Here is a 23,420-nt window from a genome sequence, read left to right on the forward strand (position 1 = left end):
GGCATTAGTATTAATAGTGGCATATGAGGCAAGAAAGCAAGCTTATACACCATCAGCCAAAAAAAAAAAAAAAAGTAAAAACCCATTTCCCATTCACCTCTCCATCCGCTCCAAAAGTTTGTCCAGTTCTTCCTTGAATTTATTTAAGCTATCAACTTCCACGATAGATGGATGTTTGTTCCAGCATTCAACTACCCGCTGGCTAAATGCAAATTTCAGCACCTCTATGCTACAACTGTCTTTCCTCAATTTGAATCAATGCACCATTAAGGTTCGTAATCTGAGCAAGAGGAAGAATCCCATTAGGACTGAGCCTGCTTAACCCATTCAAGGTCTTATGCACCTCAATCAGATCAACTCGCAGTCTCCAGACGCTGCAATTTGCAGAACTTAAGACTTTCTTGGTAAGAGCACCCCTTTGTTCTCCTCATTTGGATAAATTCTTAATGCAACTGCTATATTTGGAAAAGTATCTTTAAAATTGTTTTTAAAAATATGTTGTAACACTTCAGATGGAGTAATATTGTCTATAAATTTGAAGTACTGTTTAAGTTCTTCAGTAATGCTAAACCATCAAAATCAGACTCATGATCAATGTCACTTAATTTAATATGTAAATCTTTGCAGAAATCGTTATGACCTTTTTTTTTTTTTTAATTCAGAAATATTACAAAATATTTTAAATATTTCTACATGTTCTTTTCGATTTCTAGACCTTTCAGTTAACGAGATTGTTATGTCCATAATTTGAAAGAAAAAATTAATTTTGAAATTGTGTTGCGGATCCTGAATAGCTTCCTCTCTACTTTCGTAATCGAAATGAAGTCTTTTCAATCTTTTCCTTACAGTGCTTATTTCTGGAAACTAAGCGGCAATGCCAATGCTAGTAGCCATATTGAGAATATTAGCCGAATCGAGAATTTTTTGGATTGCTTCCTCTGTTCTATTTTCTTGAAAATATTCAGTGATTTTCCATTAGCCAAGGATGTATTTGATTCAGTAAGCCAAGGATGTATTTGATTCATACGCAGAAGAACTGGTGAAAGAATTCAAAGAAGAGCTGAAAGGAAATGTAAAATTAGGAGGGGAGAAGATAAAAACAATAAGATTTGCAGATGACTAGATAATGATCGCTACTAATGACGAATTACAGAGCTCCTTAGACATCTTGAACAGCACAATAAAGGAGTAAAATATGAAGATTAACAGCAAGGTAATGTTAATTTCAAAGAGGCCAGGAAGAAGAATCAGTGTAACATTAGATGGAATAATATTGGAACAGGTCGACAGGTACTTGGAAAGCATAATGACAGAAAATGGAAAAAGTCTGGAAGAAATAAAAACAAGAATTGCAATGGGCAAAGAGGCATTTAGTAATAGAAAAGAACTATCGAGAAGAAATTTCCAGAAGGAATTAAGAAAGAAAATGGTGAAAACATTAATATGGTCCGTTGTACTATATGGTTGCGAAACATGGACACTGGGAATGACGAGATTAGATGCCTAGAAGTTTCCGAGATGTGGGTGTGGAGGAGAATGGAAAGGGTGAAATGGATGAACAATGAGATTTTGAGGAAAGTAAAAGAGAGAACGTTAGTAAGGAATTAAGAAGGAGACAAAATAACTTTATAGGACATGGGATGAGAAGGGCGTGGAATGGGGAAGGAAAGAAAAAGTGCAAAAGCGTTAGTAGAAATTCTGCCTACTGCGAGGAGTCATTTGGTAAGTTGGGGTATCGGTTGAATTTGACAATGGAAGAGTTGATTCTCTGTTGCAGGAGACTTTCTGATGGAATTATCAGGGTGGTGCCACAGAGTTGTGCAGACGTTGACTGTCATAAGGGCTTCAAATCCCTGGCATTCTTTGGTTAGATAACAGTGCTCAGTCAACAATCAGTTGAGCTTTAGTGTCATTTGAGCACCGTGAGAATAATTATTTTTAAATCCGTCTGGATTTTAAAATATCATATACATAGCCAAGAAATTTTAAAGTATACATAGCCAAGAAATTTTAAAGTATACATAGCCAAAGAATTTTAAAGTATACATGGCCTTTTTATAATTTTTCAGATTCCAAGATTATTATGAAATAATTTCTGTATGTGCGCCCTCTTTTTCTTTATAGAGCCACTATTTGGTCTTCCTCTGCTTCTAATTTTAGGGCAGATTTGAGCTTGGCATATTGGGTCTTACATTGACTAGCACACACGTTAGGGCAGCCAGTGTTTCCGTCTCGACGTAGACTTCTTCAGAAACTCCATATTTCTACCAGTGTTAACAAACGTATTGTTACTTAATGGCATCGATGTCAGCATTAATACCTTTGGGACTTTATTATTATTTTTTAGTTCCCTGTCAGACTAAGATTTTCACCTATCCAATGTACCACCCTCAAAGGAATAAAAAGTGACAATTTCTCCTTGAATAATGCAATTAAGCTTTTCAAACAGTTTAACATAGATCTAAATTTTTGGAGTTGCAACTAGAGATATCGTCTTGATATCAACAACAGCATTTTGCATACTCTTCAAGTGTTCAGAGCATATCGTCGTGGCCTTAAGATCCTTATATTTCTGCGTGTGAACTGTCATCAGCTGCTGCTAGTCAGAGTACTTATTTCAATGATAATTTTCTGCCCTTTCTTGCTTTCATCAGGTGAGTTCATCGTTATCTCGGCTGCCATGAAAAACAAAATTTTGAACTACACTGGTCATTGAAGGCTGTACTGAAATAAAATAAAGAGAGAGAGACTGTTTCTCTTTTTTCAATGGTCAGAGTTGCTGATTTTCTTGATCTATATTCAGTCATCAACGTACTAGTAATAGTCAACAACTAATAATATTGACCGATGCTAATCACGTTTACATACGGCGGATGATGCAACGCGATAAAATATGGTAAACGTTCGCTCTGCTGCAAGTACGAATACTTCAGTATCGGGGTTTTTCGTAAAGTTCTCAGTTCAGATCTTGCCGGTGACTTCAGGAATGTCTTATATATGTCTTTCCACTCGATGATGTAACTGGCCAGTTCTAAGAAGTGGTAGTGCAGGATTTTTCTGCGTTAGATAATCCGGCTTTTTCGCCCTTAAAAAAAAAAAAGATATAAATCAGCCTCTGAACACATACTGTATATTGAACACTGCAGAAGTGTTTTTTTTTCAGCATAACTTGATAAATATATAGTTAACTAATCTTGCTAACTGAGAGTTGTAAGCTAGTACCATTATTGCAGTGAGACTTCAAGTGTTTACAAAATCACTTTCTAAGTGTTTTTTAACACTTTAAATGAACCAAACGAGAATATGGAAGCGTGTTTATCCTTATTTACGTTACTGGATGCATTATTGCAAAATGTTTTCCCTCCAGATAACTGTAAACACGACTTCCTGGTTACATCACGGATCTTATAGATAAAAACAAAAATTACATACAAAATAAATTGATATTTGCACATCGCATGTAGGTGGGGCTATCAGACAATTCTTTGATTGGCTTGGATAAACTCCATACCACTGTAGCTTGGGATTGTGGTATACTTACCGATACATTTATTATAAACTGATTTTATTATTATTATTATTATTAGCCATATGGTGCAAAGAAGCGCAAAATAAAATAAAAAAACAAATTCCTGCGTTACCCTGAGAGAGAGAGAGAGAGAGAGAGAGAGAGAGAGAGAGAGAGAGAGAGAGAGAGAGAGAGAGAGAGAGAGAGAGAGAGAGAGAAGTAGAAGGGAATCACCAAGAAATCAAAAAAGAAAAGAATGATGATATTCTGCCTGCTCAGGACCCTGGGTTTGCCAAGCCCAAGCCCATACTCACTAGATGTGAGCCCCTGGGGTTTTTGATTGATTAATTGATTGAGTTGGTAACCTGTCACCCCGATTTAGTTGGTCCAAAATTAAATGAGTAAAAAAAAAAAAATACTTCAAATAAATTTTAAATAAAATAAAATAAAACAGAAAAGCGGAAAAAATCAAAAAAAAAAATCACTAGAAGTATTTTGAGAATATTTTCAATGATTTCTTCATATCTTTTCCTGCCTATTCAAATTTGTGGTCCAATAAATTTAGGAAAATGCATCGGGATCCCTAAAATAAAATAAAATGTAATAATCTTTTAATATTATTCAGGGGTCAAAATGGAACGCTTGTTTAATAAACTAACTCGTTTTTAATAATTATGTACACTGGTGTTCAAAGAAAGTGCATCACCCCTTAAAATTGTAATTGTCGTCCGAATAACGTAAGTACAAATGTATATGGCAATATTTCTTACAGATTGCATCAGATAAGATTAACACGCGCAGGTGATGGCGTAATATTGCATCAGCTGTTACTATCAGCTATATAAGTACGCTCTGCAAGAGTTGCAGTCATTCCTTGCTTGTGTCAGGATGGCGAGTTACAGTTGATGCCACGAAGAAAGAGTGCTATTGTTCCTTAAAACGTGAGGAAGGATGTTCCTCTCGTCATATTGCTTATAGTGTCTTGTAATCAGTCACCAGTGAGTAGTTTTCTTTGCAAACTCAAGGATACTAGTTCTGCTGATAGGAAAAAAGGAACGGACGCAAACGAGTCCCTACGCCAAAACAGGACCGCGTTTTGAAGCGCTTATACCTTAAAAACCGTAAAACTTCTTCGTCTGAGCTGAAAAGAGAATGGGAAGAACATACAGGAGTGGTAGCAAGTGCAGTAACAGTCAGAAGACGCCTCCTCAAAAATGGACTTGTAGCCCGTCGTTCTAAGAAGAAGCCCGTCAATGATAACGAAGTATACGCAGTATTTATCAATTTATATATTTTTGGTTTAATAATGTATTCTGGAGAAATTCGGTACATTTCTTGTACGTAATAACAAAGGGTGATTTTTTTTTTTTATGTAAACCCCAAATACGAGAGGTATTAGAACCTATAGTACTTAGTACCGTGCTTGGGTTGGAGGTTGAGAAGACGAAAGAAGATATTTGTTGACATTGGACTTGAACTTCTGTAGACTGTAATTTTCAGAAAATACGTATGAAGGAAGGTTGTTCCAGAAAATGGCAGTTGAATGAATAAACGAGGAAGATGAAAAGTTGGTTCTGTGAGTTTGAAGTTGGACAGTAAATGGATGTTGGCTGGTGGCGGCACGTGTTTGGACCGTTTTGAAAGAGAGAGCGGGAATTATAGAAGCCAATTCAGAAGAACAGTGCCCATGGAAGTATCTGTAGAAGAGGCATGCAGCAGAAACAGTACGTCTATGAGACAGCGAGTGGAGAGACTCTGTTAGAGATGAATCATTAATTAACCTAACTGCCCTCTTCTGAATGGAATCAAGAAGCCTGAGAGAGGTTTTGGGGGCACCACCCCAGATGTGGGAACAATATTCCATGGCAGGGCGGAATTGCGATTTATACAGAGTGAGCAGCTATTTGGAATAAAAGTAACGCCGAGAGCGAAAGCGAAAACCAAGTTTTTTAGATGCGGAGGAAGCAATATTTGTAATTTGCCAAGAGAGATTAGAAGTCAGGGTAATCCCCAAAAGAGATATATCATTTTTCCTAGAAATCGGAATGTCACTAAAGATAAGCATAGGAGCAGAAGAATCCTTTTTGCGAGATATAAGACAAGACTGAGTTTTAGAAGGGTTGAAATCAACTAAGTTGTCTTTGCCCCACTGGAGAATTACCTGAAGATCGGCATTTAAGGAATTGGTAGCAGATTTTCGAGAAATCGAAGCTGATTGAGCAGGACAAGGTTTCTCAAAATGGAAAGTGGAATGCAATGTGCTGTCATCGGCGAAACTATGGATAGGATTTCCAGTCAATGGAAGAAGGTCATTAATATACATGAGGTAAAGTGTGGGGGAAAGAACTGAACCTTGGGGGACACCGGCATTAGTGGAGAAGTTAGAAGACAGAGAGACATCTACCATCACCCTCAGTGAGCGATCACAGAGAAAACTGGATAACCAATTACAAAAAACAGTTGGCAAACCATAAGATGGAAGCTTGTTTAAAAGACCTTTATGCTAAACACGATCGAAAGCCTTTGAGATGTCAAGAGATTTGTTTTTGCCACCATTATAGGTGACAAACAATATGGTTGTGTGGAATATAAATCCACACAACATGGTGTTTGTGTGCGTCAGTAAGTCGCTGTTTATGTAAGAGATTAACGATAATTTAACGGCGCATATATATTTCCAGCTATACCTACACTAGGAACTATCTATCTCTTTTCGCACTCAGCTGTTCTGTGACGACCAACTGGTCATTGGCTCACATAAGCGCTGTATGACCAGCCACATGGTTATGGTCCACGCGCTAAATGTTACCCTTTATTTGAATGGACCCTAAAGAAAAAACTTTCACTGGTATGAATTCTGGCTTGCTTACTTAATATTTCCGGATTGTAAAATGATTTTACTTTGATAGGACTACAGCGAACAGAGGAGAAAACAAAATGAAAATTGTTATTTTAATGGTACTGGAATTTGTCGTTCATATCCATATCTTTAGTTTATCTGTAGAAGCGCTGGTTTGTAGACAAATTTGTATGTTGTGCGGACTGAAAAACCTGGAATAACTCAGGAGAAAGCCTACTCTATCAATCTAAGATTGGCTGACTAACTACATCCTCGATTAAAGAAGACTAGAAATTCCGCTAGTGGCGATGGGAATCGAACCCACACTTCTCCAAACAAGTGGACAAAGAAGACGGAGGGAAATTCATTGCAAAGTTTTTATTATAATGAACTAATGCAACAGTGAACAATGGAATGTATTCTACATTGAAAAACGTAAATGGCAGCTTTTCTTTAGGAAGTATTGAAACAATTTAAATTTAAATATTTTATTTCGAAGTAGTACTTTTATATTATGTACAACAGATTAGCAGAATTCGCGAACTTGATTTTTGGGTTAAGTGAAAGTGTCTACTTTAATATTAGAGGTCGATATGTCATCAATTTCTTTTTCTTTTCTTCCTTTCTTGTTTGTTTTTTGATTCAGTGATTTTGTCAGGTATCAAATTTCTGCATAAGTTCATTTAATTACGGACTGGATAAAATGTTAGTATTGCTTGGACCTTTTGTACAGTTTTACTGACACTCTTTCGTGTAGTGCGGAGGGGATTACATTTTGATTGGCAGAACATCGTTGTATTCAGGTGCAGTAATGATTTCTTAATTTTAGCATCACCTTAAATTTTGATTGGTAGAACTTCTTTTTATTCAGGTGCGGTAATGATTTCTTAATTATAGCATCATCTGAAGTGACTAGTCACTCTTTATGTGTCCTCAGTGCCTTGCAGAGCCCTGGACAGTCTTTATTTTCAACTGTACAGATCTATGTAATGGGAGGTGAGGTAGAATATAAGGCTCGCATTTGGTACTCCAAAGTAGTGAGAATTGTTTTATTAACTTTTATTAAATATAAAAATATATTTTATTATAATTTTTGTTAAATAATAGTACTGTAGAATATAGCATATACGAATCTCATCTTAGTAATGTTAACTTTAAAAAATAGATTTTGTTATTAAAATAATAGTAAATAAATATGTATATTAAAAATTCAGTTAATTTTATTATTTGTTGTATGACCTTGAATTTTTTTTTAAATAAAATTAATCTAACAAAAGAAAATCTCAAAACTCAGTTCCTATAGTATCCTTAAGTCAGTCTACCGACCTAAGGATACAATAGGAACTGAGAACAGAATCTACCAAAAGACTGTTGTACTATATTAATATTGCCCCTGCGCAGTGGCGCGTCATACCTTCATAGGGCCCAAGGCAAAATGGAATTTGGGGCCCCATCTTTAGATGGGGGTTCTCAAATTCCATTTTAAATTCCATATTCCATTCCAAGGCAGTCTTTATTTTTTAAGTTAACTCAGCTATTTAAGGAAGAACTAAATATAAAACCATCAAAATCGGTAAAACAATTTTTCAAAAGGAACGTAATTTTGAAATTAAGCTTCAAGTTAAGTTCATTGACCTTGGCAGGTAGAAAGTTCAGTTTCCCATAAAAATCACTTAAAAAAAACCATAAAAATATTAATAAAAAACAGCAATGAGTTTTGATACAGTGATTTTGGGGCCCCTTCTGATCGGGGCCCTAGGAAGCTGTCTTTTTTGCCTATAGGATAACGCGCCACTGCCCCTGTGAACTACTTTCATTCAGTTTGAATTGAGCACTGAATTTATAATTATTAATTAAGAATCATCTCTAGGTATGAATTCTGATTCTAGGTATTAATTATTAACCTGATACTTATTATTGTAATAGAAAAGTCAATGAATGCGAGAAGAATTGTGTTAAATGGGAAGTTACTGTGAGAATCAATGAAAATGCGAATAACATCGAGTAAAACAGTGCTAGAGACATGAAATTTATAAGTAACATTCCTTATTATATGTGCATTATGTGGCCATTTTTCAGCAATCTGCAAACCTATGCGAGTAGCAAGTAGTAAATGAGCATGGTATGGAGGAGCAGGCGTTCATGTAGGAACATTAGCTCAAAAACAGAGTTGTTTGTAACGTCTATTTTTAGGTAATGTTTTACTCAGCATGATTTTTGTAGGCAACTTGGTGTCATAAGGCACCATCAAATCTGCGATATGGAATCTTATGAAATGTTCACGTAAACTGTACACGTAATTGCTGTAGAATGGTGATTATTTTCAAAATTTTTCTTTTTTTTGACAATTACCACCAGAGAACAAAGCACGTTACTTGTAAATTTTCTGTGTCTATCATCCTTTTACTCGAAGTTATTCGTATTTTATTAACGGGCATCAGGACAGATTTTATTTTATTTTCACCAGACTAAATACCGACATGTTTGTGATAAAATCAGTGTTTATATTTTGCTATTTTCGGTTTTATTTTTGTTCTTTCAGTTTGGGAAACTGGTCACGTTAAAGAAATTACAGTTTGCCAGATGCGTTAAGTGGTTACCTTATTAGGCAATGTGGATTTGAACTTTAAGTACTTAAAAAAAAGAAGAAAAAGATAAAAAAAAAAAAAAGAAAATGATAAATGAAGTAAAGAAGGCATTGTGCCATCTGAATGTGGGGCAGCGGTAAGTACAGCCATTAAATTGGGACAAATTAATGGATCGTTTTACTGTAAGAGGCACCAGAGGCAACGCATGTAAATGCTAGCTTGATGAGTGAAATTCAAGTGACTGAACTGAGAAATTACCATTTTTTCCCCCTTGTTTTGGGTTTTAAGTTATGATTATAAACATCGCTGCTAATTGGACATTGCAGAGCGGAAATTTGTGGTAATGTTAGCTACTTAAGCTACTTCCGTTTCCGTGTCTAGGAATTTAATCTCAAAATCCCCCACATTGCAGTAATTTTTTATTAAGAAAATAAAATAAATTTAGTGGAAAATAATTACTCGTATCAAAATAAAACTTCAGTTGATTTCGATAAACGAATTCATCTAAAAACATATTTACATTTACATTGTACTAGAGGGAAGGTAGGAATTTTGTCACCTATTCCCAAATATCAGAAATTCGCCTTTGGTTTCATAAAAATAATTATATTATAATATTAGTTATTTATATTTTTGAATTAATCATAATATTAATTATCATTAAAAATAATCATAAATATAATTATCATAAAATTATTATCCATGAAATGGTACTATTATAAAAAATAGTTTTTGTAATTGATAAAGAAAATAAAAATTGTCATATTTTAAAAATAAATTATTATTTTAATAAAAAAATAATAATTTATTTATTCTTAAAATAAAATAATATATTAAAATGTTAAAATATATTAAAATAATTCAATTATTTTAAATCTTTAACTCCATCCTGGAAAAGCTTATTAAAAAAATAATTAAAGCTATTAAAACTTTAAAAAATTATTTAAAAAAAAAGTTACTCGAGAACAATTTTATCCACTCATGTTTGTTGTGTCCGTATATCACGTGAGTTCTCAGTTCGTCTGTTTTGCTAGACGAAAAATTCGAGTTTCCCGCAGCGAAAATCTTGTTAGCCTAACCTGAGACCGATTACTTAGGCACGGGGTGTCAAAAAGAAAAAGAAAAAGGAAAAAGCAAGCTCATAAAAGTTCATCGACGGCATTCGAACACTGGTCTCTTTTACTTCAAGTGCAGATAAACACAGGAGATAAACATGTGAGGACTTTGCATGGTACTATATTTCATGATCATATTTACTGTGTCCACTTTGAATTGCTTTCCTTGTAGTCGTTGCGTGAAGGGGAGGCAGAACTCGTGTGGGCAGGCTCGAAATGTCCCCAGGACTCATATTCTGCAATTGTAGCTTCTGAAGACTAGGCACCTGCAAGGTAATTTGATTGAGTTGTTTAAGCCTTTGAATAGATTGAGTAAGCTGAACGTGGATGGTATTGCTTAAACTACACGCATTAGTGTTGTTTTGGCATATGAAAACAGTTTCAGGAGACAGGAACTGTTACAAAAAGAGCCGGCCAAGATCGCCCGAGGATTTCGTCAACCAGAATAGGCCGCTGTCTTGTTCTAACATCAAGACGAAACCCTACGATGTCCTGTCATCAATTATCTCCTGAGGTTGCTTCAGCCATAGGTGAAAACATTTCCAAACAGACTATGTTAAGAACAAAAATCTACACAAGGAAGCCAGTGATTTGTATCTCATTAACTCCAATCCACTGCAGAGCTCGTCGAAACTGGTGCTACAAATGTATGACTTGGAGCCTTGAAAATGGAGTGCAAACAATTCTAGTAATAGTAATAGTATTCGCCATATACTGCAAGGAAGCCACAGGCTTGCTGCACTGGCAAAAACAGGCCACCCAAGGAGATAAGAAAAAACAAATTATATGCTTCCCTCCTCACACAGGTAACTATCCAGTAGACCATTGAATTTATTCAAACTGCTAGCCTCAACTACCTGCGAAGTGATCTGATTGAGTTGTTTAAGCCTTTGAATGGATTGAGTAAGCTGAATGTGGATGACATTGCTTAAGCTACATGCATTAGTGTTGTTTCGGCATATGAAAACAGTTTCAGGAGACAGGAACTGTTACAAAAAGAGCCGGCCAAGATCTCCCGAGGATTTCGTCAACCAGAATAGGCCGCTGTCTGATTTTAACATCAAGACGAAACCCTACGATGTCCTATCATCAATTATCTCCTGAGGTTGCCTGAGCCATAGGTGAAAACATTTCCAAACAGACTGTGTTAAGAAGAAAAATCTACATAAGGAAGCCAGTGATTTGTATTTCATTAACTACAATCCACTGCAGAGCTCGTCGAAACTGGTGCCACAAACGTACGACTTGGATCCTTGAAAATGGAGTACAAACAGTTCTAGTAATAGTAATAGTATTCGCTATATACTGCAAGAAAGCCACAGGCTTGCTCCCCTCCTCACACAGGTAACTATCCAGTAGACCATTGAATTTATTCAAACTGCCAGACTCAACTACCTGCGAGGGCAACTTGTTCCAGCTATCAACGACTCACTGACTAAAAACTTTCTACAATCTAATCTAAACTCAACTACCCTGTAATTTGAATTTATGACCCCTAGTTCCGAAATTGTTTAGAACAAATTCAAATTATTATATTAGAACCACCCGTAATCTCTTACATATACTCATATATGTATTATGACTGTAAATTGCGTGTGTTCTCTGGTCAATTTTCCTGTTTTGCTGGACCAAAATACCCCAATTTCTGGGGAAAAAAAAACCTTGCTATCTACGCCTGAGACCGACTAACTCAACCACGGAGTGAAAAAAGCCCACTAAAGTTACTCCTGTCATCGACGGGATTCGAACACCCGGGCCTTTTCCAATCGACGTGGGGAGGATGGTGACGATACCACTGTGCTACCGCGAAAACACTGTTTAGAACAGTGAGAATTCCACCTCAATTAGGTCACCTTTGAGTTTCCTGGTTGCCAAGCTCTGTAGCTTACATAAGTGGAGTCTTCCCTCATACAGTCATCCTATCAATCTCACCATTTCAGTTGTCCGTCTTTGGACCCTTTCAAGAAGCTTGATATCTTTTTTTCAGATGAGGTATCCATATTTGAACACAGTATTCCAAATGTGGTCTTACAATTGTCTTATACAGCAGGATTATGACCTCCCTATCTCTACAGGATAGCGTTCGATAAATCATTGATAGGACACCATGGGCTTTCCTGGCTGCATGTTTACATTGTACAGAAAACTTCCTATCTACCCGTATTGCAACTTCCAAATCCCTTCCCTCCTTCACTGTGTTTAATTCAACCCACCAAGAGTATAATATATTTGCGGGTTGCTGTTCCCCAAGTGCAAGGCCTTGCATTTAGCAGCATTAAAACATAGTTGCACTTCTCTGACAATCGTTGAAGTCTGTTCAAGTCATCTTGAAGGAGTGTAGATTTGCCTTGATCATTAACGATCTGCCTGCCAGTCTTTACGTCATCTGAAAATTTTGACGTTACACTTTTATCCGTCCGTAGATGTAATTTATTAAATTTAAAATAACAACAGTGGTCTAAGAGCCAAACCCCGTGGTATCCCTTTTCTGACTTTACACCAATCTGTAGAATACCGATTAATCACCCTTTGCCTTCTGTCCTGCAGCCACCCAGCAATCCACCTTAGAATTTTTCCTGTAATCCCATCAAGTTCCAGCTTATGCAATAACTCCTCACGATGGACTGAGTCAAATGCTTTGCTAAAATCCAAATAAGCTGTGTCGAAATTATTCCCTAAATATAGCTCATGAGTAACTGTGTCAAAATAGCCTACTAAGTTAGCTAAGCATGATTTACTCTTAACAGAGCTATGTTGTGTGTCCTTCAGAATGCCATATCTATCTAATTGTCCCTAGATTACACTCTTAATCAGTGCCTGAAAGATTTTTCCTATTACTGAAGTCAGACTAACCGGAACATGTAATGGAACAGAAAAGTAATTTGGTTGTAACTCCTATTGTATTTAAAATTTTTGTTAATTACAATACAATAGCTGCAGACATGGCTAAGTTTAATGTTAATTCGTAGCTGGATATATATATATATCTCCTACTCATATATATATATATATATATATATGAGTAGGAGATGTAAGAAAAAAGGAAAAGCAATAAAAAGAGAGACAGACAGAGAGAGAGAAACAGGAATTGCACCTGATTTACTTTTTTATATTATATATATATATATATATATATACTGCCCTACGATTAATATCCGGACACCTGCCTATAGACAAAAAAAAAAAAGAAAGAGCTTTCATTGTGTTATTTAATATTTTGTGCTGAAACCTTTTGCTTTTATGATGGCCTTCAATCTTCGCGTCATACTCCCAACCAGATTTTTTATAAATGTGAGATGATATGTTCCTCCGCTCGGCCTATAACGCAGCCACCAGTTCGGCCTTGTTCTTTGGGCGATCTCGACGTGCACGTACCCGACGATCCAATACCTCCCAAAGATGCTCGATAGGGTTCAGATGAGTTCTCTGGGCTGGCCAATCCAACTTTTCCACACCCATGTCCTCAAACCACTCTGTTACGACCCGAGCAGTATGGCATGGTGCGTTGTCTTGCTGATACAGGTAGCCTTCCCTGAAGTATTGCCATTGGAAGTGCATAATTGTCCTGGCTGCCCAGGTATTGCACAGCATTCATGGTTTTGTCGATAACGACTAATGGACCCAAGCCAAACTATGAAAGGATCCCCATACCATGAAACTGCCTCCACCAAACTTCATTGTTGAGAGGATACAACAAGGAAGGAACTGTTTTCCTGGAATTCGCCACACCCATCATACTGGTAGAGTGAGAACGGCTATCATACTGGTAGAGTGAGAACCTCGACTCGTCTGTCCATAGGACTGTTTTCTACTGTTCTACAGTCCAGGATTCACGTTCCTTACACCATGTTAATTGGCGTCTAGCATTTGTTGAGGTAATCAATTCCGTTGAACCGTTGAGGTAATTCTGTTGAACGTGTTATCTTGCATGCCCACTTTTGCAATTGTCTGTATGAAGCCCGGTGTGCATATTTATAGCAGCTTCTGTGACGTGTTACCTGCATTGGACCTGTTTACCCATTCATGGAGGGGTGTCCGGATATTAATGGTAGGGCAGTGTATATCACATTTGGGTTATTAGAAAACAACCTCATTCGCCCACCGAATGAGGTTGTTTTCTAATAACCCAAATGAGAAATTCGCTTTCCCTCTTTTGCTTTACGAAAAGCTTTCTCGGATAGCACAGTTACCGCACTGTGTGGGAAAAGACCTCAGTTTGAATCTCGTCAATGACGTACGGAATTTTTGTGGGCTTTTTTCACAACGTGGCTGAGTTAGTTGCTTTCAGTGACAATATGGTCTAAGGCTGATTTTTTTTGGCTGATGCTGCATAAGCTTGCTTTTTTGCATCGTATGACACTACTAATGCTAATGCTAAGGCGCTGATGCGCCTAAAAACTCTACAACATCTGGTAAAACCCTAGTTTCTGGGAGAAAAAAAATCTTGTTTTCCTCACCCGAGAGCGACTAACTCAGGCGAAAAAGCTCATAAAAATCCCTCGCATCATTGACAGGATTCGAACCTGGGCCTTTTCCACCCAGTGTGGGGCAGACTATAGTGTTTGTTATTTGGTTTTTAGGTGAATTAGCAACTAAGGCCATATTGCTCCGGGATATGCGGTGGTCCCTTACCTTTCCGCATCCTCCGTATTTGGTGGTGACGGGCTCGAACCACGGTCTAAATCAAGAAGCGTGTGCTACGCACTGCTGCTCCTTCCCACCTGGCTACGGAGGCGCCATGGCAGACTGTAATTACAACCATTGTACTGTCCACGAGGACAAGTTACTATATAGCATAAATAAAGATGAATTCGCACTTTGAAATAGGATCACGACTTTAGAAGGCAATTGCGCTATTAGCCATTGGAGAGCTGTCAGCCAGCCATTGATTCCAAAAATATCAAGCATTTGTTTAATTGTGCAGAATGTTCAAATATTTATCTTTGCTATTAATAAAAATCGTGCAAAAAAATCGCAAATGAAAAAAAAAAAAAACAGAAACCCATATCGTATTGATAAAAAAAAAAAAAATCCCTAAAATGTCTCTTGTGTTTAGTCAGTGTGATCATTCTGGACGAAGAACTAGATATCGTCATCCCATCATAGTTTCAATTTAGTCTGAAAAAATACAAGTAGTGAAACCTCATTGATATCCTGCATTCTATTCTATAATTTTCAACGATATTGTCAACTAATTCTTTGTAATTTTCACTCTTAATGTGGGCAAGAAAGCCATTAGCTAGAAGGCGAAAGGTCTGCAGGCATTTGTCTTCCAAGTCGTGCCAGGCCAACATCTCGCTAACTTATGAATCAATATACAGTATATGCCACCTTTCACATCGTACCAGGCAGTCTGCGCGGGTAACACAGTGGTATCGTCCATTATGTATGATTCATATTAAATATATGAATTTTTTCCTTTACTTATATAATGGAAAAATTTTTATGGGCCTTTTTCACAACGTGGCTGAGTTTGTCGGTCTCACGGGAGGGAGTGTGGATTTTTCTCCCGGAAACTCTGGTTTTTATCCAGTAAATAGCAAATTCACCACAACACAAACCATTTACAGACAATATATACGGCGCAATGTGGCCCTAGTCGCTGATGCGCCTAAAACCAAACACCATCATTCTATTGCCCCTTTCCTCCCCAACATGAAAAGATAATTTTGCCGAGAGCTGTGTACCTGGATGCAGCTGTTTCCAGGCGTCCATGTTCAAATGATCTTGTTGACAGTTGTTGTCTATCATAATTAGCCGACAATCAGTGAGACGATTATCAGTTAATTGACCAATTTGCACTAAATTCAAGAAAAAGTTTTTTTTGTGCCGACCACTATGTTTTTTAAATCTTTCTAAAATATGTACACTTCTAGGTGTTTCATCATCAGTTCGTCAAATTAATGATAATTATTACATATTTAATATAAATTATACACTATATGATTCATATTAAATATATGAATTTTTCCTTTACTTATAATAGAAATACGCACTTAATGGCATACGTCTCCATGTAACAGATGAACTTTTGGTCCTTCACTTTCACTCACAGTTAGCAGTCACTTTACTTATTTATATACAGTTCAGAGCATTGTAATGACTTCAATGACTAATTGAGCAGCTTGTGGCATGTGCGCAGTGGAAAAACTACTATCCCTACGGGGCTTCCACTGCGGTGGTCCTACAGCTAGTTTGGTGTGATCATTGAAGATCATGTAGGGGATTTGATAGTTTTATTTCTGCACGCAATGGCACTGTAGGGGGTTTTGATGTTCTAGGCGCTCCAGCGAATGAAACCATATTGCGCCGTACATATTATGCCTGTAAATTACGTGTGTTCTGTGGCCGCTTTTCCTCTTTGCTGGACGAAACCCCGAATTTTCGGAAGGAAAACCCATGCTTCCCTTCCTTTAGACCAGCTAACAACGCGAGTTGCTGTCTTCTCCACACTGGGAGGAAAAGACTCGAGTTCGAGTCTCGATGAAGTGAGAAATTTTTATGGGCTTTTTCACAACGTGGCTGAGTTCGTCGGTCTTAAGCGATGGTAGCATGGTTTTTACTCTCGGAAACTCCGGATTTTCGTTCATCAAACAAAAAATTGAACCACACAATTTACAGACAGAATACACAGAGCAATATGGATTTAGTCGCTGGTGCTTCCAAAAACTCTACAATAACAACAACAACAACAACATTTAATTGTTAAAAATGTGAACGTGATTCATGTGTATAATCAGCAGGGTGCTGCCAGAGGTTCAGTTGAGCTTGCGCCAGCCCTTGGGTTAGATTTTGGATAATTTGTTAATGCTGTTTGCCAATTCTGTTAATTAAACCAATTACTATTATGTGACGCGTAATTTAACTCATTGAGTAAGCCCCATCGGTAATAATATGGCGAGCTCACTGTTTCTCTTCTGGCAGCACGCCGTCGCCCACAGTACTTAATGTGAATATAATTACATAAACAGAACACATTTCTTCCGCTGCACACTTTGACCACATACTACACAATATTAAAGTACTCTGTGATTTTTACCAGCTATTTTATGTTATGCCTGCTTACAAATCATTTTCATTTTCTTTCGCTGTTCGGAATGGTCGTTTGTTCTGAAAAGAAACAGAATTCTGTCGTACAGTACTGTATATGCAAATATTGAGTTATGTAATGGCCGCCTGTTTTTTTTTTTTTTACTCCATCGTTACCACCAGGCGGTCTCAGATCGCATTAGTTTATTTACATTTGCGTGCCAAGGTTGAACTTACCTCATGTTTTTGCGCTTAAGTAAACGTTATTTATACTTCGTGCATGTATTACATGGCTACTGTAAATAAGGTTTCTCGTTCGTTTCGATGGTTAACATACATTTACTTAGCTGTTTGTTTATTAATGAGAGAATAAAATTATGCATCCTCAAAGTTGGCCCTCGCAGAAAATAATTACTGTAAACTTGTGTTCAATACATGAAATGAGAATTTCAAAGTGGTCTCAACCTAATAAATAATAAAATCACTTTCAAGTAACTTTGGTTAGTAAAATTGTTGTTAGTGTTTCAGTTTACACACAGTGATGTCTGGCAACCAAGGTAATCATCGTTTATGCTATTTGTCTTAATGACGGTGAAAATGAAAAGATGATTGCTCTCTCTCGCAATTGGGCAGACACAGTTAGTGGAGTCACTAATATTAAGCGAAGGACAATTGTGGGTGTAAATGATGCATTTCATAATTTCTCCTCAGCGAATAGGGTTGCGCATCAAATCAAAAAAGAAAAAAAGAGTGAAAGCTTATGGTTTTCAAGGAGTTCAAGACTTTGTGTCAGTATGGCTGTTAAGTCCAGAACCAAGCTTGTATTAATATCTCTCTGTGTGGTATGTAAGCTTTTTTTTTTTTTCTTTTTTTTTTTTTAAAGCAAGGTTATTTCTTTCGTGGGTTTAAGAGTGGAGATTTTGTTATCATCCAACATCCGTTAGCGCGTGCGTGCGGTCATTTTTCTTTTTGAATGGTGTTTCCTCAGTGCTGGCAAACCCCATCGGTAATCATACGGCGTACAGTCTGGTAACCCAGAGTTACGAGACTGTTCTAGTTCATAAGGATTTTAACAGTTGTCATCTTCGGATAAAATTGAAGGATAAAAAAAAAAAATCCCCCTCCTCCTCTTATGCAGCGGCATGTATCGGTGTTTACATTTTTTTAATTTTTTTTTTTTTATCGTCTTTATTAGGTTTTCATTGCCGGGAAGAGATATTCCCGAGTTCGAGGCGGCTACACTGAAGTGCGCCCCCTTCTCCGTCAAAACCACCATCATCACCACATAATTTATTTAAGTCTTGCATCCTTTATTTTCATTTAAGTCTTGAGGTAAGGTCTCAAGATTAAAGGATTTTTTTTTTTTTTTTTTTGCCTGATATATCCTAGGAATTGTAGGTTTTGTTATATTTAAATCTTAATTGTAACATTAATTCTGAAATTAGTTGCAGATAAGTGTTCATATTTATCTGCATTACCACATTTCACTGAGGATAATTTTTTTTTCCTCTCCTGATATATCCCAGTAACAATGATAATATATTATTTGATAATTTAAATTATATATTATTTTTTGTAAATATTTTTAAGGGCCAGCATCCTAAAGTTCATTCAGATCTGGGTTTAAGAATTGCACACAGGTTACAGCTTCCATGAACAAAGGATTGGAAGGAGTTTGCTGCCTGTATTGAGACTTAACCCTCCCCCAACCCTTTGTTTGGATTTTGAATCTTTTTTTTGGCCTGGTGCCTACGTGCATTGCACATGCTGTCATCCCCTTCCCCAGGACCAGTCTGCCATAAAATTATGAACTTTTTGTATTATAAATAAATTGTAAACTTAATTTTGGATTTTTGTGGTCTATTTGTTTTAAAAGAAAAAAAACAGCCCAAAAAGTTTTATGGTTTTTTTTCTAAAATAAACTAGTTTTCTGTATGAGAAAAGTGGTTTATCCTTATTATTTTGATTTGATTTTACTGTTTAACTGCTTGCCATTTACCGACATTTTTCTTCTTTCTTTATATTATGGAAATTCTTATAATTTCTTTTTATTTATATTTTTTATTATAATATATTACTAGGGGTTCTTTGCTCCTTGCTCACTTTGCTTGCCCCCCTCCCTGCACACTTTTCTATATAAAATGTAGAGGTATACAGAGTAAGTCAAATCTTTTCTAAATAAAAGACACGTCTGTCAAAATGCACTGATCGATATCTAATCAGGAAATGACGTATGTAATTATTTACCTGTTCATTTTGTAATGCATGGCATTCTCAGGGTCGAATAAATATTACTTTGTAATTATTTACCTGCATTTACATAGGTCCAGCATCTTAAGGTTCATTCAGATCTGGGTTCAAGAATTGCACACAGGTGACAGCTCTCCGAACAAAGGATTGGAAGGAGTTACTTAGGAAAAGGCCTTTTGCTTCAGGTTCCATAATGCATGAGGAATATTATTGCATCTGAAAGAGCAGGACTATAATATTTAACTGAAATATTTACAAACTATACAAATATTTACAAAATACTAAACTATTTACAAATATACAATATTCAATAATATACAAAAATATGATACAATGGAACATCAAATGTTAGACAGCGAAGCATATGCACGAGGTTGGTGAATGTTATGGAGGCAGTTGTCAATAATTAATTGCATTTGTAGTGATGTAATTGCCTTGCCCTCTCTTTCCATTGGCTCGATTAAATATCACTAGGAGGAAAACTTTTTATGTATAAAGAGATGTATATTTTTATTATAATAAATATACATATATATATTATTTTTTGTATTTAGCTAAGTATTTAAAATGTTACAATTTAATTTCATAAAGCCTTTGTTTCACTAGTTATGAAGTTTTTGCCAGTATTTTGGCAGGAACTTCATAACTAGTAAATTGTATTAGTCCCTTGTAGTATCCTATTCCCAATAAAACTACTGGGGATGGTGCCCCCAAAACCTCTTTCAAGCTTCCATTCAAGGTGCCATTCAATGGAGGGCTGGCAGATAAATTAATGATCCATCTCTTACACAGTCTCTTAAACTCTGTTCTCAGAGAATTTCAGTTTCTTCCACATACCTTTTCTATAGACACTGCCATGGGCACTGTTCTTTTGAATTGGTATCTGTAATTCCCCTGCTCTCTCTCTCTCTTTCAAACCAGTCTGAACATATGCCTCAACTAATCACTTGTTAATTTTTATCTTGTTTATATATATAAACAAGACAAAAATTGCCATACAAATTGTCTGTGTATGTATGTATATATATATATATACACACAGGAGCGGATTAAGGTCAGTTGAGGCCCAGGGCGCAGAAGAAAATATTGGGCCCCTTAAAAAAAAGAGAGAGACAGGGAAAATAAAAATACATGTTAACCATTTTTTTAAATAAATAAAAAATATTATGTACTATTAATGTTTTATTTCCAATAAAATTTGAATATAATATATGTATAATATAATTAATAATAGCATAATAATAATCACAAAGTTTTGAACTAATATGTTGGGGTTTTGCGTGGGCCCTTCAGAAGTCAGGGCCCAGGGCGCGCCCGCCGTTAAATCCGCCTCTGTATATACACACACACACACATTTATAATTTGTTATGTTAATTTTTGTCTTGTTTTGTAATTTTAGTAGTTTTTGGGTGTATTTGCATATATATATATATATATATATATGTGTGTATGCAAATACACCTATTGTCTTCACCATGTCTATGTGTCTATCCACACATTACATCTTGACTCTTATTGGTGGGATTTCCATGAAATTTAAGGTTTTCATGAAATTGTTGAAAAAGAATTTTCAACAGCCACCCACTCTCTGGATGAAAGCAAACTTTCACAAATCTATCCTACAGCCATCCTTTTTCAATTTAAATTTACATCCCCTTTTGTATGTTATAAGAATAAGGATGCCATCAACATTTAGCTTACTCAGTCAATTTAAAGTGTTAAATACCTCAATCAGATCTCCTCTGTTTCCAATTGCCTAGTTTCTTTTGCACCAAGTTGCTGCAGTTTGAACTGAAGTCTTTCTTGGTAAGAGTACCCTTTTGTTTCCCTCACTAATCTTGTTACTCTTCTTTGCACCTGTTTCAACAGATCCACATCGATCCTGTAAAGAAACTTCCAGATCTGTATGCAGCGTTCAAGATGTAGCCTAACCATTGCCTTATAGAACAGGATAATCACTTCCTTATCCCTGCTGGCAGATTTCCTATATATTCCTGAATATCATTGACAAAAAACCTTGTGGGTTGTGCTAACTTATAGGGGTTTTATATGCACTACTCACGGAATTTCGTCTGATTTCCCAATTACCTCCAGTTACCTTTTCATTCTCCATTAAATTGAGTGGAAAACATACAGTTAGTATGTTTTTTTTTGTAATAATTTCTACTGCAGTTTTAGTAGTAGTAATAGCCATATGGTGCATGAGAGCCCAAAGCTTTTGTTGTGCCAAAAAAATAAAAATAAATAAATCATAAAATAAAACAAAAGGCCTATTTGACTCTTCCTCACATAGATGTTCATTCTGTTGACCTTTAAATTTCTCCAAACTCTCAGCCTCAACCATCAGTGGAAATAATATATTCCAGTAATAAATAACTTGCTGGTTAAAAGAAAACTTCCTGCAATCCAGTCTAAAACTACCCCCTCTCCCCCACCTCAGTAATTTGAATTTATGGCCTCAAGTTCTGGAGGCTATCATAGACATTGTCTCAGGCATGTCAAGCTGTGCTTGCCAACTGGGAGTCTAAAACACTGTTGGAACTGATATTCAGATGACACTCGAGTCAAGTGGACAAAATTTCGGCAAAGTCCGATCATTCTGTGGCATTTAAATCCTCTGCTTGCACCTTCATGATGGTTGGGACTATTAGTAATCCCGGGTATAACCTCCATGTGCAAGTCCTGAAAATGCAGCACCCAATATACTGGATGTGACCACCCAAGTGTGGACCAACATAAGCAGGGATGAGGTGTGATGCCTACGCCAGATGGAGGTATTCTGCCTCTTTGTACCAGGCAATACTAGGTACAATACTAGGTGGTGGAAGACTCATCAACCAGTGCAATACCACCACTTTGCTTATTGGAGGCTTGAAGTGGTGGAACCCATGTGTAGACTCCAGAGCAAAGCTCCGGCAACCCACCCTCCATCCCTTCCATCATGCAGTATGATTGACGTCTTTTGAAGTTATGATGGAGATCATGGTGAGATCTAACTCTGTTTACATTTTGAGGGTACAGCTCTAGAGCCAACCACTGTTTGCAGGCTGGCTACTAGATTATTCACTGAACCAAACTTATTGGTAACTGTCTAGGAGGCTTCTGGTTCAGCTAGTGTATAATCTCACTGACTCTACTCTGCTGGATAATAACTGGAGGTAGTTCGAGTATTGTGTATGCAGGGGCATTTTCGAGGCCACGTTATGTCAAGGAGCTGGCTATAACCTTGCCATGTGTATACTATATCCAAAAATTTCATTACTTCATACATCATGTCCTCCCCACCTTTTCTTACTACTGGATACATCATGAATAGTCAAACTAATAGAATAAACTTATCTGTGAAAAGATCTAAACTTCCCAAACACTAGTATTTGCAGTGCATTTAAGCTATCAGTTTCCATTAAGCATTTCAATCATATCACCTCCTGGAATTTGATAAACTTCTGGCCTCCCCTCCCCTAAAGAATTTCTTATGTATGAATATAGATGCAAAATACTGATTCATTTTGTCAGCAACCTGAGCAGGATCATCAACGGTAAACTATCGATATCGAGTGAACCAATTTGATACATCTCCTCCCTTCTAGCTTTTACTTAAGTAAAGATGTCTTTGCTGTTTTCCTCATTTATATCACAAATATATATGGTCTCAGTTCCAATCTCAGTGATGTCCATTTCCATTTACAGGCTGCCAAACCCCATTTACTTTTTTTGACAGAATCCCAGTTATTGGTTGATTCAAGCACTGCTCATCTCAGTTGTCCGAATTATTCGCTATGATTCCTTTTGCTTCAAACCTGGTACTTGTGCATATGTCCATTCCAATGTTCCCTATCAGCGACTTAATAATTTGGAATGTCTTTTTGTTCCTCTCTGGTGCCGCTATTGCAAATTTGATAATCTATAATTGGCTGTGTATAAATGATGCAAGTGCACTAAGATATACATAGTCTAACTCTTTCGCAGCTTGAGGCATAAGCCCTAAATGAATTAGAGTCCTAACTTATATCATACACCATCAGGCATCTCTCATATTGTGGAGATATACTTCACAACTGTTTTGTCATCATTACATCACTTGGGTACT

At 36.6% G+C, this 23,420-nt stretch overlaps 2 protein-coding genes across 4 annotated transcripts in view; both read left to right on the forward strand.

Annotated features, from left to right (window-relative positions):
* Positions 1 to 23,420, forward strand: part of Atg18a (Autophagy-related 18a) — a 541,369-nt gene that overhangs the window by 226,311 nt on the left and 291,638 nt on the right. The window lies entirely within an intron of this gene.
* LOC150086488 (multiple inositol polyphosphate phosphatase 1-like) overlaps positions 17,648 to 23,420 on the forward strand; it is a 76,722-nt gene continuing 70,949 nt past the window's right edge. The window contains exon 1 of the mRNA XM_090371430.1: positions 17,648 to 17,921. Coding sequence (XP_090227556.1) covers positions 17,685 to 17,921 — 237 coding nt within the window. The 5' untranslated portion in view covers positions 17,648 to 17,684. The remainder of the gene's footprint in view (positions 17,922 to 23,420) is intronic.

Source organism: Mastigoproctus giganteus, chromosome 4 (genome assembly GCF_048544385.1).
Source record: "Mastigoproctus giganteus isolate SK-2022 chromosome 4, ASM4854438v1, whole genome shotgun sequence".
In the NCBI taxonomy this organism is placed as follows: Eukaryota; Metazoa; Arthropoda; class Arachnida; order Uropygi; family Thelyphonidae; genus Mastigoproctus; species Mastigoproctus giganteus.